At 40.4% G+C, this 19,477-nt stretch overlaps 2 protein-coding genes across 2 annotated transcripts in view; both read left to right on the top strand.

Moving 5' to 3' along the window:
* The window catches only part of GABRG3 (gamma-aminobutyric acid type A receptor subunit gamma3), a 797,287-nt gene that overhangs the window by 230,968 nt on the left and 546,842 nt on the right, over nucleotides 1-19,477 (top strand). The gene's annotated exons all lie outside the window — the stretch shown is intronic.
* LOC118022952 (60S ribosomal protein L30-like) lies at nucleotides 17,737-18,201 on the top strand. Its single transcript, XM_035023932.1, has one exon. It carries the CDS (start codon nucleotides 17,836-17,838, stop codon nucleotides 18,163-18,165), a length of 330 nt encoding a protein of 109 aa, XP_034879823.1. The 5' UTR covers nucleotides 17,737-17,835; the 3' UTR covers nucleotides 18,166-18,201.

Here is a 19,477-nt window from a genome sequence, read left to right as displayed (position 1 = left end):
GTTGGCCATTTGGATGTCTTCTTTGGAAAAATGTCTGTTCATGTCTTCTGCCCATTTCTTGATTGGATTCTTTGTTCTTTGGGTGTTGAGTTTGTTAAGTTCTTTTTTTTTTTTTTAAAGATTTTATTTATTTATTTGAGAGAGAGAGAATGAGAGAGAGAGAGCATGAGGGGGGGGAAGGTCAGAGGGAGAAGCAGACTCCCTGCCGAGCAGGGAGCCCGATGCGGGACTCGATCCAGGGACTTCAGGATCATGACCTGAGCCGAAGGCAGTTGCTCAACCAACGGAGCCACCCAGGCGCCCCTGATAAGTTCTTTATAGATTTTGGATACTAGCCCTTTCTCTGATATGTCATTTGCAAATATCTTCTCCCATTCTGTCGGTTGTCTTTTGGTTTTGTTGACTGTTTCCTTGGCTTTGCAAAAGCTTTTTATCTTGATGAAGTCCCAATAGTTCATTTTGGCCCTTGCTTCCCTTCCCTTTGGCGATGTTTCTAGGAAGAAGTTGCTTCGCCTGAGGTCAAAGAGTTTGCTGCCTGTGTTCTCCTTTAGGATTTTGATGGACTCCTGTCTCACATTGAGGTCTTTCAACCATTTGCAGTCTATTTTTGTGTGTGGTGTAAGGAAATGGTCCAGTTTCATTCTTCTGCATGTGGCTATCCAATTTTCCCAACACCATTTGTTGAAGAGACTGTCTTTGTTCCATTGGACATTCTTTCCTGCTTTGTCAAAGATGAGTTGACCATAGAGTGGAGGGTCCATTTCTGGGCTCTCAATTCTGTTCCATTGATCTATGTGTCTGTTTTTGTGCCAGTACCATGCTGTCTTGATGATGACAGCTTTGTAATAGAGCTTGAAGTCCAGAATTGTGATGCCGCCGGCTTTGCTTTTTAACATTCCTCTGGCTATGCGGGGTCTTTTCTGGTTCCATACAAATTTTAGGATGATTTGTTCCATTTCTTTGAAAAAAGTGGATGGTATTTTGATGGGGATTGCATTGAATGTGTAGATTGCTCTAGGTCGCATTGACATCTTCACAATATTTGTTCTTCCAATCCATGAGAATGGAACGTTATTCCATTTCTTTGTGTCTTCCTCAATTTCTTTCATGAGTATTTTATAGTTTTCTGAGTACAGATCCTTTGTCTCTTTGGTTAGATTTATTCCTAGGTATCTTATGGTTTTGGGTGCAATTGTAAATGGGATCGACTCCTTCATTTCTCTTTCTTCTGTCTTGTTGTTGGTGTATAGGAATGCCAGTGATTTCTGTGCATTGATTTTATATCCTGCCACTTGACTGAATTCCTGTATGAGTTCTAGCAGTTTTGGGGTGGAGTCTTTGGGGTTTTCCACATAAAGTATCATATCATCTGCAAAGAGTGAGAGTTTGACTTCTTCTTTGCCAATTTGGATGCCTTTGATTTCTTTTTGTTGTCTGAATGCTGTGGCTAGGACTTCCAATACTATGTTGAATACCAGTGGTGATAGTGGACATCCCTGCCGCGTTCCTGACCTTTGGGGGAAAGCTCTCAGTTTTTCCCCATTGAGAATGATATTCGCTGTAGGTTTTTCATAGGTGGCTTTTATGATATTGAGGTATGTACACTCTATGCCTATACTCTGAAGAGTTTTGATCAAGAAAGGATGCTGTACTTTGTCAAAAGCTTTTTCTGCATCTATTGAGAGGATCATATGATTCTTGTTCTTTCTTTTGTTAATGTATTGTATCACATTGATTAATTTGTGGATGTTGAACCAACCTTGCAGCCCAGGGATAAATCCCACTTGGTCGTGGTGAATAATCCTTTTAATGTACTGTTGGATCCTATTGGCTAGTATTTTGGTGAGAATTTTTGCATCCATGTTCATCAGGGATATTGGTCTGTAATTCTCCTTTTCGATGGGGTCTTTGTCTGGTTTTGGGACCAAGGTAATGCTGGCCTCATAAAATGAGTTTGGAAGTTTTCCTTCAATTTCTATTTTTGGAACAGTTTCAGAAGAATAGGTAGTAATTCTTCTTGAATGTTTGGTAGAATTCCCCTGGGAAGCCATCTGGCCCTGGGCTTTTGTTTTTTGGGAGATTTTTGATGACTGCTTCAATTTCCTTAGTGGTTAGAGGTCTGTTCAGGTTTTCTATTTCATCCTGGTTCAGTTTTGGTAGTTGATCCATCTCTAGGAATGCCTCCATTTCTTCCAGGTTATCTAATTTGCTGGCATAGAGTTGCTCATAATATGTTCTTATAATTGTTTGTATTTCTTTGGTGTTGGTTGTGATCTCTCCTCTTTCATTCATGATTTTGTTGATTTGGGCCATTTCTCTTCTCTTTTTGATAAGTCTGGCCAGGGGTTTATCAATCTTGTTAATTCTTTCAAAGAACCAGCTTCTAGTTTCATTGATCTGTTCTACTGTTCTTTTAGTTTCTATTTCATTGATTTCTGCTCTGATCTTTATGATTTTTCTTCTCCTGCTGGGTTTAGGCTTTATTTGCTGTTCTTTCTCCAGCTCCTTTAGGTGGAGGGTTAGGTTGTGTACTTGAGACATTTCTTGTTTCTTGAGAAAGGCTTGTATTGCTATATACTTTCCTCTTAGGACTGCCTTTGCTGCATCCCAAAGATTTTGAATAGTTGTGTTTTCATTTTCATTGGTTTCCGTGTATTTTTTTAATTCTTCTTTAATTTCCTGGTTGACCCATTCATTCTTCAGTAGGATGCTCTTTAGCCTCCATGTATTTGAGTTCTTTCCGACTTTCTTCTTGTGATTGAGTTCTAGTTTCAAAGCATTGTGGTCTGAAAATAGGCAGGGAATGATCCCAATCCTTTGGTACCGGTTGAGACCTGATTTATGACCTAGGATGTGATCCATTCTGGAGAATGTTCCATGGGCACTAGAGAAGAATGTGTATTCCGTTGCTTTGGGATGGAATGTTCTGAATATGTCTGTGAAGTCCATTTGGTCCAATGTGTCATTTAAAGTCTTTATTTCCTTATTGATCTTTTGCTTAGACGATCTGTCCATTTCAGTGAGGGGGGTGTTAAAGTCCCCCACTATTATTGTATTGTTGTCGATGTGTTTCTTTGCTTTTGTTATTAATTACCTTATATAATTGGCTGCTCCCATGTTAGGGGCATAGATATTTACAATTGTTAGATCTTCTTGTTGGATAGACCCTTTAAGTAGGATATAGTGTCCTTCCTCATCTCTTATTACAGTCTTTGGTTTAAAATCAAATTTGTCTGATATAAGGATTGCCACCCCTCCTTTCTTTTGGTGTCCATTAGCATGATAAATGGTTTTCCACCCCCTCACTTTCAATCTGGGGGTGTCTTTGGTTCTAAAATGAGTCTCTTGCAGACAGTATATCGATGGGTCTTGTTTTTTAATCCAGTCTGATAGCCTGTGTCTTTTGATTGGGGCATTTAGCCCATTTACATTCAGGGTAACTATGGAAAGATAGGAATTTAGTGGCATTGTATTGCCTGTATGGTGACTGTTACCATATATTGTCTGTGTTCCTTTCTGGTCTATGTTGCTTTTAGGGTCTCTCTTTGTTTAGAGGACCGCTTTCAAGATTTCCTGCAGGGCTGGTTTTGTGTTTGCAAATTCCTTTAGTTTTTGTTTGTCCTGGAAGCTTTTTATCTCTCCTTCAATTTTCAATGACAGCCTAGCTGGATATAGTATTCTTGCCTGCATATTTTTCTCATTTAGTGCTCTGAATCTTTCCTGCCAGTCCTTTCTGGCCTGCCAGGTCTCTGTGGATAGGTCTGTTGCCAATCTAATGTTTCTACCATTTTAGGTTACATATCTCTTCTCCCGAGCTGCTTTCAGAATGTTCTCTTTGTCTATGAGACTCGTAAGTTTTACTATTAGATGTTGGGGTGTTGACCTATTTTTATTGATTTTGAGAGGGGTTCTCTGTGCTTCCTGTATTTTCATGCCTATTTCCTTCCCCAAATTAGGGAAGTTCTCTGCTATAATTTGCTCCATTATACCTTCTGCCCCTCTCTCTCTTTCTTCTTCTTCTGGGATCCCAATTATTCTAATGTTGTTTCGTCTTATGGTATCGCTTATCTCTCGAATTCTGCCCTCATGATCCAGTAGTTGTTTATCTCTCTTTTTCTCAGCTTCTTTATTTTCCATCATTTCATCTTCTATATTACTGATTCTCTCTTCTGCCTCATTTATTCTAGCAGTTAGCACCCCCATTTTTTATTGCACCTCATTAATAGCCTTTTTGATTTCTACTTGGTTGGATTTTAGTTCTTTTACTTCTCCAGAAAGGGTTTCTCTAATAACTTCCATATTTTTTTCAAGCCCAGCTAGTATCTTTAAAGTGATGATTCTGAACTGTAGATCTGACATCGTACTAATGTCCGTATTGAGTAGGTCCCTGGCAGTCGGTACTACCTCTTGTTCTTTTTGTTGAGGCGATTTTTTCCGTCTTGTCATTTTGTGCAGAGGAGGATAGATTAATGAGAGAACAAAATGCTAGCAGAGTAACAACGTCCCCAGAAAATATACTCTAAACAAATCGGAAAAGACGTGAAGCAGTGGGAAAAGAAAGGAAAGAGAGAAAAAAAAAAAAAGAAAAAAAAAGAAAAAGATAAAGATAAAAACAAAAACAAACCAAAACAACAACAACAACAACAACAAAACAGAATGTGATCAAATATGATCAGGCTGCTATATAGATCAGTGCCACACACTAGATTTGGGGTGTAGTTTGGTCTTTTAGGAGAAAGTGCCTCCCTAAATTTTAAAGAAAGAAAAACTTATATATGTACAAAAATAAGGGTTGATATGATGAAGGGATGGAATATGACTGTAAAGATGGAAATTATAAAAAAATTTATAAAAGGAATTGATAAGAAGTTGTTTGAAAAAAGAGAGAAGGGGATTTAAAAAAAGAAAAAAGAGTAAAAAAGGGAGAGGATGTGATCAGGCAGGGGAATAGAAAACACCATATATTAGAGATTTAGGGTATATTTTAATCTGTTAGAAGAAACTATCTCAAAATTTTAAAGAGAGAACAACTTATATATATAAGCCAAAAATACGGGTAACTACTATGAAGGGATAGAATATGACTCTAAAAATGAAAAATAATTTTTTTTTTTTTAAAAAGGGATTGATAAGATGTTGGTTGAAAAAGGGAAAAAAATTCAAAAAGAAAAAAAAGAAAAAAAGACCGTTAAAAAAAATTAACTTTGAAAGACTAAAGAATCATGGTAAAAAAGCCATGAATTCTATGTTCAGTATTCCCCTAGCGCTGGAGTTCTGCCATTCTCATTGATCGGTAAACTTGGTCTTGGCTGGCTATTCTCGCTGATCTTCTGGGGAGGGGCCTGTTGCCGTGGTTTCCAAATGTCTCTGCCGGAGGCGGAATTGCCCCACCCTTGCCCCCTCCCGGCTAAGTAATCTGCTCGGGTTTGCTCTCTGGGGCTTTTGTTCCCTGCGAGCTTTCCGTACAGCTTTGGAGGCGGAGAGTGAAAATGGCGGCCTCCCAATCTCTGCCCCGGAGGAGCCGAGAACTCCGGGCTCCACTCCTCAGTGAGCCCCCAGAGAAAAGCCGTCAGTCACTCCCATTTCCCCGGTCTCTGGCTGTACTCCGTGGTCACCCGGCCTGTGACCGCGCGCCTCTATCTCTGGCACCCGACCCCGGGTGGAGTCTCCAAACCCAGCAGATCCCTGCGGTGCACTCCCGCGCAGCTCCTCCCGGGGGAGGAAGGTGAGTCTCCCCGGATCTGCCACTTGTCGGGTCCCTGCTGGAGGAGCAGGGGCCCGACTGTGCTGCGGATCACGGTTTATGGCCACCCCGAGCTAAGAGCCCGCTCCTGTGCTCCACCTCTGCAGCCAGCTTCCCTGCTCCATTACCTGGGAGCTCTGCCACACTCAGGCACCCCCGGTCTTTCTGTGACCCCGAGGGTCCTGAGACCACACTGTCCCGGAGGGTTCCATCCCCCGTTTAGCCACCAGAGTGACGTCCCTCTGTGGAGCCGACTTCTAAAAGTTCCGATTTTGTGCTCCGCGGCTCTATCACTTGCCAGAAGCGGCCGACGGAGGCCCCTCCCCCGCTGTCTATCCTGCCGAATATCGCCTCGGATTCACTTCTCCGCACGTCCTGCCTTCCAGAAAGTGGTCGCTTTTCTGTTCAGAGAGTTGTTGCTATTCCTTTCTTCGATCTCCTGTTGGGTTTGTAGGTGTTCAGTACGGTTTGATCCCTATCCAGCTGAATTCCTGAGAGGAGACGAAATCCAGGTCTCCTACTCCTCCGCCATCTTGCTCCGCCCCTCTGGAGTACATTTTTTCATAATAAAGCATTTCCTCACTGATGTCTTATTAATATTTAGAAATGAAGTACTTATGGATGATTGGAAGCTCTCTGTAGGTCTCACATTAGAGTGAAAACTGGGAATTTAGAGTAAGTGCTGCTTGTTAATATTTCTAGGTCTTATTACTTTGGCTTATTAATTTCACAGGGATTTTTTTTAATACATTGCTTGGGAAGTTGCAAGCCTGTGGAAAAAATGCTGAAAGCCAAACAAGACAATGACCTGGTGTGCTCACTTTTTATTTCTGTGTCACTGAATCTTGGATTTTTGATTCAGCCTCCAAAGATCAGGGAACTCCATGTTCTACTGGAATGGGGAAAGACAATCACCAACTCTGTGTTTGGTTTATGGAGTTTTAACTCCCTCTTCTATTTCTGACCCACTGCTAGTTCTTGTCCTGAGATACCCAGAACCTCTAACTCTTGAGATGCTTCAGGGTTCTCCTTATCAAGAACTGTAACAGTCTGAGATATTACCTCATTTGTAAGTTAACAAGTTGGCCTACTACAGTTTCATAGATTCTGGCAGAAGAGAGATGACTGGTTCAGAGACAAAGGACTTTATTATTCAGGTCACAGCAAGCATCATAAGCTCCATGTTTGCCTCTGTTCCTCTTGCCACCCAAGTTCCATGGGATAAGTGTGAAATAGTTTGTGTCATAGCTGAGGACCCCTGAAGTTAGAAAACCCTAACATTTTTAGTGTCTGCACATCTTTTAATGATGTATTTGATGAAGTTTCTTAATTTTAAAGAAATTCAATTTATCAATTTGTTCTTTTATGCTTAATATTTTAATGTCCTATTTAAGAGATATTTGCCTATCTCAAAGTCATGAACATATTCTTAAAATTTATTTTCTTCTTAAAATTTGAGTATTTTAACATTCACATTTAGGTCTATAATCTGCCTCAACTTAATTTTTGTCTATGACATGAGGTAGGAGTCAAGGTTACTTTCCCTCCCTCATTATGATATCCAGTTGTTCCATGACCATATATTGGAAAAACTATCTTAAAGAATGCATAGAATCCTAAAGACTGGGAGCATGTTTCAGTATTTAATATGTTATTACTTTTATGAACTATAGAAAGTGAGACCAGATATGGCTGCCATTATTGTGTATTATTTGTATATTTGTGATTGGACTATTCAAAGGAAACAAAGAAACAAAAGATCTGTTTTTAAGGAGGTTATAAACAAATGGATAGAAATAAACTTTATACGTATACTATAATTTATATAAATGAAGGAAAAAGTTATGCAATAAAATGGATAACATGTTTTTTCTAAGACCTCTTTACTGTTACTGCAGTACTGCAGTTGTCACATTTGTTCCAAAATATCTGTCCATGCCTAAGGAAAATTAGGGAACCTGGAAAAATTGTATATTTTTGTATTAAGGAATTTCCTAGGAGAGAACTCAGTCTAAGAAAAGGAGCATCAGGAAAGGCAAATTGGATTCATAAACAAAGCTTTGGTTAACAGATGTGAGAGATAATTCTGAGTATGGTATCTGACACTCCCTTTCTTCTGCAGTACCTGAAGAGATGTGGGGGGGGGAAGTTAAAGCTATTTCACTGAAACCATTGTAGGATATCAGGGCCCTTGCAGCCCTAATTTATCATTTCTTAAACCTGGGTCTACACAAAAGGGTGAAGTTAATTCTTCCTCATTTTGCTACTAATCACTGTGCAGCTTTGGTCCTCTGAGAAGCTACAGGGCAAGTGAGCTAAATGGAATTGTAATGGCACCTTTTGGACATGGCAGGTGCCAGATCAGATGGCAGCACCCAGCAACAAAGGAAATCATATACAATGGATAAAGCATGCCAAATGTACCTAGTGTTTTCTAGACTACAATTAGAGGAGAGAAAATGAGCATTACATTTTGATGGTTCAGAGAGCAGACTGGGCTTGTTCTTTCTCCCTTCTTTCCACCTTCTGGAGAAGCAGACTCCCCCTGAGCATGGAGCTTAATGTGAGGCTCAATCCCAGGACCCCAGGATCATGAGCTGAAGGCAAATACTTAACTGACTGAGCCACCCAGGTGCCCCATTATTTATTTATTTTTAAAGCTAGATTGATTGATTGATTGATTGATTTTAGAGAGAAAGAGTAAGCATGAGTGGAGAGAGGGGCAGAAGGAGAGGGAGAGAATCCAAGCAGACTCCCCGATTAGTGCAGAGCCCAACTTGGGACTCGATCTCATGACTCTAAGATCATGACCCTGAGATGATGACTTGAGCCGAAACCAAGAGTTGGATGCTGAACGAACTGAGCCACCCAAGTGCCCCTGGGATTTTTCCTTAGACATGTGAAACATCTCTTTGAGGCTCTAAGGTAGAGATTATGAGCAGGAGAAGGGTTGGCAGGAGGAAGAATAAGGGTCTAGTTAGCAGCTGGGATAGAGGACCAGCAGAAAACTATTTTGAACATATAAATGTAAGGCAACATTATTATTGGATTTTAAAATATTTAAATTATCTTACCTATTTGATTCTCTTAACCCAAGAAATTGCAGCCAGTTTTTCTAAAATGGAAAAGAAAGAATCACATGGAGGTTAAGATATTTTCCTACTATTTTAGTAGTCAGTCCTGGTCTAGTGGAGCCCGGGTCTATGGACATCATTCTCTAACTCTTGCCTCTTACTCTCTGCAACCTCACTGTCCCCATACAGTTTCTCACCCTAAATTTCTCTCAACAATCCTGACCCATCAACCTATCAAGACCACTCCCAGGCAAATTCTGCTGAAAAATGCAGCTCTTACTATGCTTCTACTCTACTCAACACATGCAGACTCCCCACTGGCTCCTAGATTACATGAGTGCCTCAGCCTGGCAGCCACATGCCCTTCTCTCTCACTTCTCTCTTATTCTCTAGTTCAACCAATTTCCCAAACATCTCAAGTTTTCCCAAAGTTTTTGTAAACTCCCATTACAATCTCTCCCAGTGCAAACATTGCTCTCCATGATGCACTATATAGGTTTCCATCTCTTAGTCCCTACATGAGTGAACATTCTGTGGTAGGAGGGGTATCCAGAGCCTCTTGGCATCTTCCCTGCAGGAGCTGGGGGAGTGCTCTGTGTAGAGGGCCAACTCCACCATTGATAGGCCCAGACTCATTGTCACTCAGAAGAATCTTCTAAGTAGTGGACTCTGATCCAATTCAGTTAGTGGAGGGTTTGGAAAAAGGAAGCATCAGAGGGAACCATATCCATGTTCCCAAGTAAATTTTATTGCCACTGAACATAGAAGAAATGAGAATTTTTTGTTTGTTTGTTTGTTTGTTTTAAAGATTTTATTTATTTGAGACAGAGAGGATGAGAAAGAGAGAGCACATGAGAGGGGGGAGGGTCAGAGGCAGAAGCAGGTTCCCTGCCGAGCAGGGAGCCCGATGCGGGACTCGATCCAGGGACTCCAGGATCATGACCTGAGCCGAAGGCAGTCACTTAACCAACTGAGCCACCCAGGCACCCGAAATGAGAATGTTTGACATTAATATACCAAAAATAATTTTCCACTTTTCTTTTGAAAATTTTAAATTTAAAGAAAAGCTGAAGGAATAGTACAATAGATGCCTGTTTACCCTTGACCTAGATTAACTGGTTTTTTTTTTTTTTTTTGAAGGCTAAAAATTTTTATTTATAAAGAAATAATTGTATGTTAATTTGAACATCTAGATTGTACAAAAAAAGTCGCTTGAAAATTCCCTTTTGATATCTTTAAAGAGCTGGATTCCATTATGTATACCTTGCTCTCTCTTCAGGACCTCTTAACCTCAGACTGGAGTTGAGAAGAGATATTGCTTAGGTTCCCTCAAATCATTCTTGGGCTCCAGACAATGTGCTAGACCTCTGAGCAAATAAGCAGGTTACTAGTAACAGTACCCAGGGAAAGACAAAGCTGTGGGTAATGAAAGTTCCTTTCACATGGCATCCCTCCACTATTGTAAACTTCGGTTTCTCAGTTGTTCACATGTTTTCATTGTATAAGTCATAGTGAGCTAGTTTGATTCATTGTAGGATGACCTAGATTGTTAACTTTTTCTCTCTGTAAACACACACACACACTTTCTCTCTCTTTTTTGCTAATATGTTGAAAATAAGTTGCAGACATCACAACATGTCACCTCTGAATATTTTGGATGCCCCACCTATGAATGAAAGCACTCCCCTCATAATACCACTAAAATAAAGTTATCATTTGGTATCTAATCTACAGTCAAAAATTTTCCAGTTGCATTTGAAATGTCTTCCATAGCTGTGTTATTTTGATCCAAGAATCAAGGTTCACACTTGACACTTACAATTATGTCTCTTCAGTCACTTCTGAACTAGATTGGCGCCCTCCTTTTTCATCTGTTGTGTTTGTCATGGCATTTACTTTTGTGAGGATTCCAGGTTGGTTATGTACTAAATGGTAGAACGTCCCACATTCTGGAATACCTGATTGTTTCATCATGATTAGATTTACAATGAACATTTTTTGGCAGTAATATCTCATGGTGAAATAATTTTGATTAACCATTAAATACATTTTCTGCTATACATTTCTATATTACATTTTCTGCTATTGTGAAAGGGGGTTTTCATCATAATGGGCATGCATTCCTTAGCTTCCAACAAAATTAACAAGTGATATTAACACATGTGCATCTCCTTCTCTAAATGGAAAGTGATATCTCTCACATTAGATCCATGTTGCTTTTGAAGTGTTTAGAAATTCAGCTCCATAAGCAGATCAGTAATCAGTCTTGGATCAGAATTTTCTTCATATTGTTCTTTTAAATATTCTCCAAGAGATCCAAGATGGCGGACGTGCTTCTAAGTATTTTTACTTGCAACGTTTGAAAAAAATAGAATCCCAAACTTGACATAACAGAAATTAATGGTAGTTGAGATAAGTCATTAGGAGCTATTTAGTTTCTTGTCCTAGATCGTTTTCTTTCCCTTTTGTTTTGTCTGATATGGGGCAGATGGATTGGGGCTTCTTATTAGAGTACCATAGAAGTGATGATGCATTTATCTACAACCAGACTCAGTGTTGGGAGACACCCACATGATCATGTAATACAGTGTTCTGACTCACTGCACCAACTCCCTGCAGAGAACTGGTCCCCACTCACCATGGTGACATCCATTACCAGAGACATCCATTGAAATTTTTGAGTTAAAATTTCCCCCTATTTTCATATATAAATATAAGTTCTAGTTCTAGTAAGCCTTTATCTACCTTAAAACCCTTCAAATATTTGTAGACAGCTCTATGTTCTCAGAAGAATTTTCTTCTCTGGTTTAAATATCCTAAGCTTGTCCTCTGTCCCCTGGGTGTTTCCTCTAAATGTGCACTTTCTGCCTGCTTTCTTTCTAAAATGTGTATTCCAGTCCTTTCTCCCTCCCTCCATCTCTCATTTCCTTCCTCAGACAGTAATTTGGTTCCACCATGTACAAACCAGGCATGGGAACACCAAGGTGACTGCTTTTCCTCAGGGAGCTCACAAATCACAAAAGTGCAAGGAAAGAATCCAAGAAACCAACAGCATTCACAGCGGTGAGTCAGCACCATGACTGGGATTGGGGCTCCTGTCACACGCATCACTAAGGAGGAAGTGGTCACTGGACCCAGAGGAAAGAGAACCTCAGTTTTGTATGAGTGGTAGTATTTTAGGGAGGGGTGGGCATGGCCTAAGTTCTGGATGGGGGAGTGCAAGAGGAAGACATGCCAAGTTACAAAGTAGGGAAGTATAAGGTGGCAGGAGTGTGGGATGGAGAAGGCAGAGAGCCAGGCATAGTCTTCGGAGCCTTGTTCTCAGTGATTTAGATTATGTCTTTGGGCGGTGGGAAGCTTCCAGAATGAGTTTCACATTACAGAGTAGTAACAAGACAGACACACCTTTTAGAAGGATGTCTGATGGAAAATGCATTCAGATATCTATATATGAAATAAAGCATTTTCTCAACTAATCATCAGATGTACCAAGAGGGAAAAAAATGCAAAAAAGAACTATATTTTCCTTTTCTCTTAACACCTTAGCTTTTCTTATAACACCTTAGCTGATTGTAAACAGAGTATCACCATTGATTTGATTTTATTATTGTGTTTGCTCTTTAAACTTTTAAGAAGTGCCCTAACAGGGGAAGGATGAAGGGGGAAAATTGGAGGGGGAGATGAACCATGAGAGACAATGGACTCTGAAAAACAAACTGAGGGTTCTAGAGGGGAGGGGGTTGGGAGGATGGGTTAGCCTGGTGTTGGGTATTAAAGAGGGCACGTTCTGCATGGAGCACTGGGTGTTATACGCAAACAATGAATCATGGAAAGCTACATCAAAACTAATGATGTAATGTATGGTGATTAACATAACATAATAAAAGTGCCCTAACATGTATAACACCTTTTTCTTTGGGTTTTAGAGCCATTTTTTAATTTTTTAATTTTTAGGAAAGTAACAGCATTTCTGTGTCCTCCTTCCCAGCATTAACTCTTTGGAGAACTCTCTGGGGTAGAACAGATGTTGCAGGGAGACCTGTGCCTGTTCTCTTGGCTTGGCCCACATGTAGGAAACTGTGTGGCCATGACAGCCCTCAGCTTTCATGTACTGCAGCCACCATGCCCATCAGTTTGGTCACACCCATTAGGTTCCAACACCCAGTGAGGCACTGGCATTGGATTGGCAAAGCAAATAGCTCCTGCTATTTGCAGAGAAATAAAGATACTCAGTATATTATCACAAATAGTATCACATATAATTTTATTTAAATAAAATGACAGCAAAGGAAAAGTCAATCATCCTGCAGGATGAATGTCTCAAACTGTATGCAGGCCATGCTTGTTCAGCTAAGATAATATCCCTCCTTTCTTAACATATTTCTTCACAGAGATGATAGAATGAGTCTTGCAGCCTGAACCCCTCTCCTGTGTCACCTCAGGGGACTTTAGGCTGAAGCCAGACTCTTTATAACAAAAATTCAAGTGATAGGGAGCCTCATTCTCTCTAGGTTTTAGGTTTAACTATCCAGCCAGTGTGACCTTGACTAATTTTGCTCAGCATCTCTAAATATATCCTTCTCTAAAATATAGTTCCCTCTCTCTGGTTCTCTGGACTATGAGCTCATGTAGAACAGGGGCTTCTCTTCATTTTTGTGTCCCCAGCTCTTCCATAGTACAAGGCCCAGTCTCTGTTGGTTTTGGATGAATAGTTGAAGGAATGACTGCAGGGAGCACATCCTCAAGGCTACTGTGCTTCCACATCATAGTGCCTCATGTTGCTTTTGCTCCTTCCTCTGCCCCTTGTTCTATTTGGACCTTTGGATGGATTAGATGATGCCTACCTACAGTGGTGAAGGTAATCTTTACTCAGTTCACCAATTCAAATGCTAATGTCTTCCAGAGACATCCTAACAGACATACCCAGAAATAATGTTTTACCAGCTCTCTAGACTTGTCTTAACCCAGTCTAGTTGATGTGTAAAATTAACCATCACAACTCCCCAATGGGTGGTCACCCCACTTATGTCTGAAAACATACAATAATTAAGCAGGTCTCCCTGTGAAAGGCAGAACATGTTGTTTGGTTAAAAAGCTTCTCCTTCTGTTTTTCTGCAAGATTCCTATAGTCAAGGTTTATGCAGAGGAATTAAACCTAGGTCTGAGGGGAGAACCATGATGGCATGACCTTATGTATATGGAGGTCCTTATTGTTCTTTATCAACATATTTATTAGAATAGATAAGTTGGGCCATAATAGATATGTGCCAAGTTCTGCGCTGAGGGGTGGGGATACAATGGTGAGCAAAATAGACATGGGGGCCCTTGTCCTTGTGGAACAAGGAGAGAAGAGTGGAGGAAAAGCCATTAATCTCACACTCATAGAAAACATACTTAACAGATGTTGGTAAGTGCTGTGTACAGGTGTCATGAAATGTGTAATGGTAAAATTTATCTGACTAGGAAAGTCAGAGGAGACTTTCCTGGACAACTGCTAGATGTGAAAGGAAGTGAAAGAGCATATCATGCAGAGGGAATAATATGTTAGGGCATGAAGGCTGTAGGGAGCATGGCCTATTGGAGGAGCTGATAAAGGCCAGTGAGTCTAAGGAGGAGAATGAAGAGGAGCATGTTGATGGATGGGCCTGGAGAAGTGGGCTGAGGATAGCTTATCCAAGGCTTCTAGGTGATAATAGCTATGGAAAGCCATTAGGAATGGAGGATGTGGTGATGGGAATGTGAACAAAATTGTGTGCCAAATCCTTTCCCTTTGAGGGTTGCTGCACAAGAGGAGCTATAGCTGATGACCCAGAATAGCATGTGCTCCCTCCCCATTGAGATAGTTCTGTATCCTTTGATAGCAGCTCTCCCTCCCTGTCTGTCTTAGCTGGGGCTGTCATGACAGAACACAGGAGGTTGGATGGTTTAAACAACAGACATTTTTTTTCTCAAGGTTCTGGAGGCTGGGAATCTATGATCAAGGTCCTGGCTGATGCAGTTGCCCTCATGTCATCACATGGTACTGAGAGAAATTCTGGTGTCTCTTCCTCTTTTTATAAGAACACTTCTCGCATCATGGGGGCTCCATCTTCGTGACTTCATCTAACCCTGATTCCCTCCCAGAGGCCCCTCCTCCAAATACAATCACATTGGGAGGTTAGGACTTCGATATATGAATTTTGGGGAAACACTGACATTCAGTCACACAACACTTTCAAAGACCATCAAGAAAAAGGCCCACAACAATGACAACAATAATAGCCAACCTTTATGCAGCACTTTCCGTGTGTTTGGGATGCTTCTGGGTGTTTTAAATATATTCATTTATCCTCCCAGCAGTGGCTTAAAAAAAAGAAAAAAGAAAAAGTCCCACCACCCTCTGTGAAAAGGACTTAATAGCACAATTATTGTGCTTCAATTTGTGTGGGATATTGGTTAACCAAACACCCAGCCTCTCTGTTCCCACTTCCACCTCACCTTTTCTCTTCCTGGTTACAAGCTAAGTCTTGTCTCAGCCAGTTCAGATTCTTAGGTAGCACTTTCTTCCCATCGGTCACTCCAATGAAAAGTCCTGTCTATGTCCCCACTATGACTAGCCCCATACTAATGGGCCCATGACTGTCTCTCTTGTTTATCAGTGCATCTCTACCCCCAAACCCAGTGTGTGGGTCACTGTAAAGCTTAAAAAAATATTTGTGAAATAAATGCATGTTATTTTGGCCTTGACATTTGCTAGCATGTCCAAGACTGGTGTATTTCTGCCCAAAGGGTTTTGAATCAAATATCTTGCTCAAATATCTCCCCCATAAGCATATTCCTAGTTACTCATTAACATCTGTCAAACCAGTGCTCCTAATTCTACTTCCTGGAATTAGCCTTTGCATATTAATGTCTTTAAATATTTGAAAATATAATCCCATTACCAAAAGTCTTCCATTTTCAAGGTTTAAAATCTTTTGTTGTCTTCTCCCAATGAGATACCCTTTATTAGCATGGTTGGGCATAAGTGTTTTTATCTACCTCATTCCTCAAAATATTCAACCTTGCTAATAATTTCCACTGGAAATCCTCTTGTTCAACAATGAACTTTTGTTATTTTTTATTTATTTATTTGACAGAGAGAGACACAGTGAGAGAGGGAACATAAGCAGTGGGAGAGGGAGAAGCAGGCTTCCCGCAGAGCAGGGAGCCCGATGCCGGGCTGGATCCCAGGACCCTGGGATCATGACCTGAGCCGAAGGCAGACGCTTAATGACTGAGCCACCCAGGTGCCCCGGAAAACTTATTTTTAAAAGTTCATTGCTGGGGGCGCCTGGGTGGCTCAGTCATTAAGCGTCTGCCTTCGGCTCAGGTCATGATCCCAGGGTCCTGGGATTGAGCCTCGCGTCGGGCTCCCTGCTTGGCGGGGAGTCTGCTTCTCCCTCTCTCTCTGCCTGCTGCTCTGCCTACTTGCGTTCTCTCTCTGTCAAATAAATAAATAAAATATTAAAAAAAAAAAAAGTTTTCCAGCCGTGAAGTGACTCCAGATATAGTCAGTTCAGTGACCAATGCTGGACCACCTTTGCTGCCCTTAATAGAGATGAGATTTCTATTTATGCAGCATGAGGCTATACTAGCAATTTTATTTATTTATTTATTTATTTATTTATTTATTTATTTATTTATTTAATTGCTGGCTTAAAGTTTGTAGCCCAAACTCTGAGGCCTTTTCTCAAATGATTTCCTGCTACATGATCTCTTTTTATTCAGTTATTATGTACTTAATTTTTACTTCTTATCCCTTTAAAAGTTCTTATTAGTTTAAATTGATCACAATAACCTGGGAAGGTATTTTGGGCATTAATGTCAGCTAAGATATTCCCCTCATTCCACAGAACCCTCAAGGCAGTAGTTCATAATGTTATGATGTTCCTACGTCTTCACCATGTTTTCAAATGTGACAAATGTTTATGATGCTGAGAAGTATGTTCTCAGCTGATATTAACTTCTATTCTCTGAGCATGACTCCAATCCTCTTTAAACCTCTATACTGCTCAGCATATAGTTCCCACATTTCTGTGCTGACCACAGCATTCAGTGTCCACAAACGCCTGCTAAAAATCAAGGCATACAGGCTTTCTTTGGTGTTCCTCTGACCTGCAATTTTGGTAGCTCTCTTGAAAAGATGTGGCATGGTTTGCCATAACCTTTTTTTTTTTTTCACTGATTCCATCTTACTCCTAGTGATTAGAGTATCCTTTTCTAGAGGCTTAACAACCACCCAATAATTATTTATTCTTACCATTGAGGAGAGATTGTTAGATTTACCAGTCTATCCCAAACCTACCATTTCCATGTCAGGAAAATCATAACAGCATGTGCTAGTTTCTACTATTCCATAACCACTACCTTCTCTGCACTTTCAAGGGTTTGTAGTTAACATCTATATGGAGGTAATTCTCTTGAACCTGAAACTTTAAACCTAATTGTAACAACTAAATGTCACCTTCCAGGGCTAAAGCTTCCTGGAAGTCCATTTTAGCCTTACATTTTCCTGCTATTAGCGCCCCCTGGATCTCTCATTATTTCTGAAGGTCACTAGAGAGCACCATCTCCTGTTCTAAAATTCTCCTGCCTCCCATTGCTTTTCTGGGCTTCACTTAGCATTAACATTTATTACTATCTTTAACTTATATTTTTATATCCAACCAAGTTCTAAGACTTGGTAATCCTACCTATCTGGCAGCTGTGTCCTCCTTTTAAATCCCAAAGTCTAATTCAGGTTCTTGTATCCTCTTGCCTGAGGCATTCCCGATGTCTCCAGACCCTGCCACTTGCTTGTCTTCCCATATGTTGCAGCAGATCCAGTTTGCTGAAGCACAGATTTTATCCTGGTATTTTCCTTTTCAAAAGCTTTCAGGCGGTGAAGAGCTTTGCGTTGTGGGAACTCTTTCCTTTCTCTCTCCCGGCCATTTTGGCGGCTCCTTTTGGTTGGGGCCGTCCCGCATCTAAGGCAGGAAGGTGGTGGCCGCGAAGAAGATGAAAAAGTCGCTGGAGTCCATCAACTCCAGGCTCCAGCTTGTTACGAAAAGTGGAAAGTATGTGCTGGGGTACGAGCAGACTCTGAAAATGATCAGACATGGCAAAGCGAAAGTGGTCCTCCTCGCCAACAACTGCCCAGCCTTGAGGAAATCTGAAATAGAATACTATGCCATATTGGCCAAAACTGGTGCCCATCACTACAGTGGCAATAATATTGAATTGGGCATAGCATGTGGGAAATACTACAGAGTATGCACAGTGGCTATCATTGATCCAGGTGATTCTGATATCATTAGAAGCATGCCAGAACAGACTGGTGAAAAGTAAATCACTCAAAATTTTTCTTTAATAAAACTGGCCACAGCTTGTTTTAAAAACAAAAACAAACAAACGAAAAATAAAAAGCTTTCAAAGTTTCTCCATTTCCTGTGGAATCAAGTCTTACTTTTTTGCCTCTTCTTGGCCTAAGTGTGTTAAATCCACATGTAAATCTTAATTCAGTTCATCCACTTCACATTCCTTTGGTGTCAGACTGAAGTTTATGACTTGATTCATTCTACTGGTCAACCTTGCTTATTACCCACATCCGGAAGGCTGAGAAAACCTAAAAGGGAGGCAGCAAGGAGCTTGGGTTAAGACTCTCAAGTCAGATACCTCCTTGGAATGTATTTTCCTTACTAAAAGAATGGAAATATCTATTACAAAATATTAGGATTGTAAAATGCGGCTGAGAGTACTGAAAACAGTGCCCCAAATGTAATAAACACTTGCTGTATAAATGCATGTGGTTGCCTAGTTTAGGAGATTGAAGTGTTCGTTATTTCAAGTACTATAACTTAACTCCAGTGAGCCTCAGTTACCTCAATGATGAGATGGTTGGTCATAAGGATAAAGAACAAGGTTTTGCAGTTAGACCTGGGTTTGAGGCTCAGCTAAGCCACCTGTTGGCTCTATGACCAAAAGAAAGCTACCTACAGTTAGTTACAAGAGGCCAGTTACCACATCCTTTTAACTCAATGCCTTGTAAACAGTTAAAGAATTACTGAATAAATGGAGTCCTGAAAATGGTCAAAGAAAGATGAACTGGAACACAGCACTATCACTTTCTATTTAAATGAATGTGAGCAAGGCACTTGACTCCTCTCTACTTCACTTTTCTCATATGAAAGTGTAAGGATCAATGAAATAATGCATGTAAATAAAGCAGCATGCTCATACTTACTTGGCTCTCAATAAATGTTAATTGTTACTATATTACAATAAATAGTAATTAAATAAGACACAATGCATAATGTCCCTGGTGGAGTTGGTGTGCAGTAAACACCCAATAAATGATATTTGTCAGTCATCATCATTCTTGTCATCATCATCATTCTTCTTAACATTCTACCTTTTCTAATTCCAAAATTATTCCTTTTGATAGAAAAGGTATAGATAGCATTTGAAATAGCGTTAAACTCAGAAAAGTGGAAATCCAATGACTAGCTAGAGGCAGGTAATTCTTTCAGCTATTTCCAAGGCTGGGATTTAATCAAGGATAACAGTATTCTGGATTTTTACTTTCACTCCATGTGTGTGATATTCCTTAGTTTACTACTGGAGACTAGAGAACATCTTTTTCCCTTATGATCACTCTCCT

The sequence above is a fragment of the Mirounga leonina genome, unplaced genomic scaffold, assembly GCF_011800145.1.
Source record: "Mirounga leonina isolate KUSES-001 unplaced genomic scaffold, KU_Mleo_1.0 Mir_178, whole genome shotgun sequence".
NCBI lineage: Eukaryota > Metazoa > Chordata > Mammalia > Carnivora > Phocidae > Mirounga > Mirounga leonina.
This window is presented reverse-complemented; position numbering and strand designations above follow the sequence as displayed.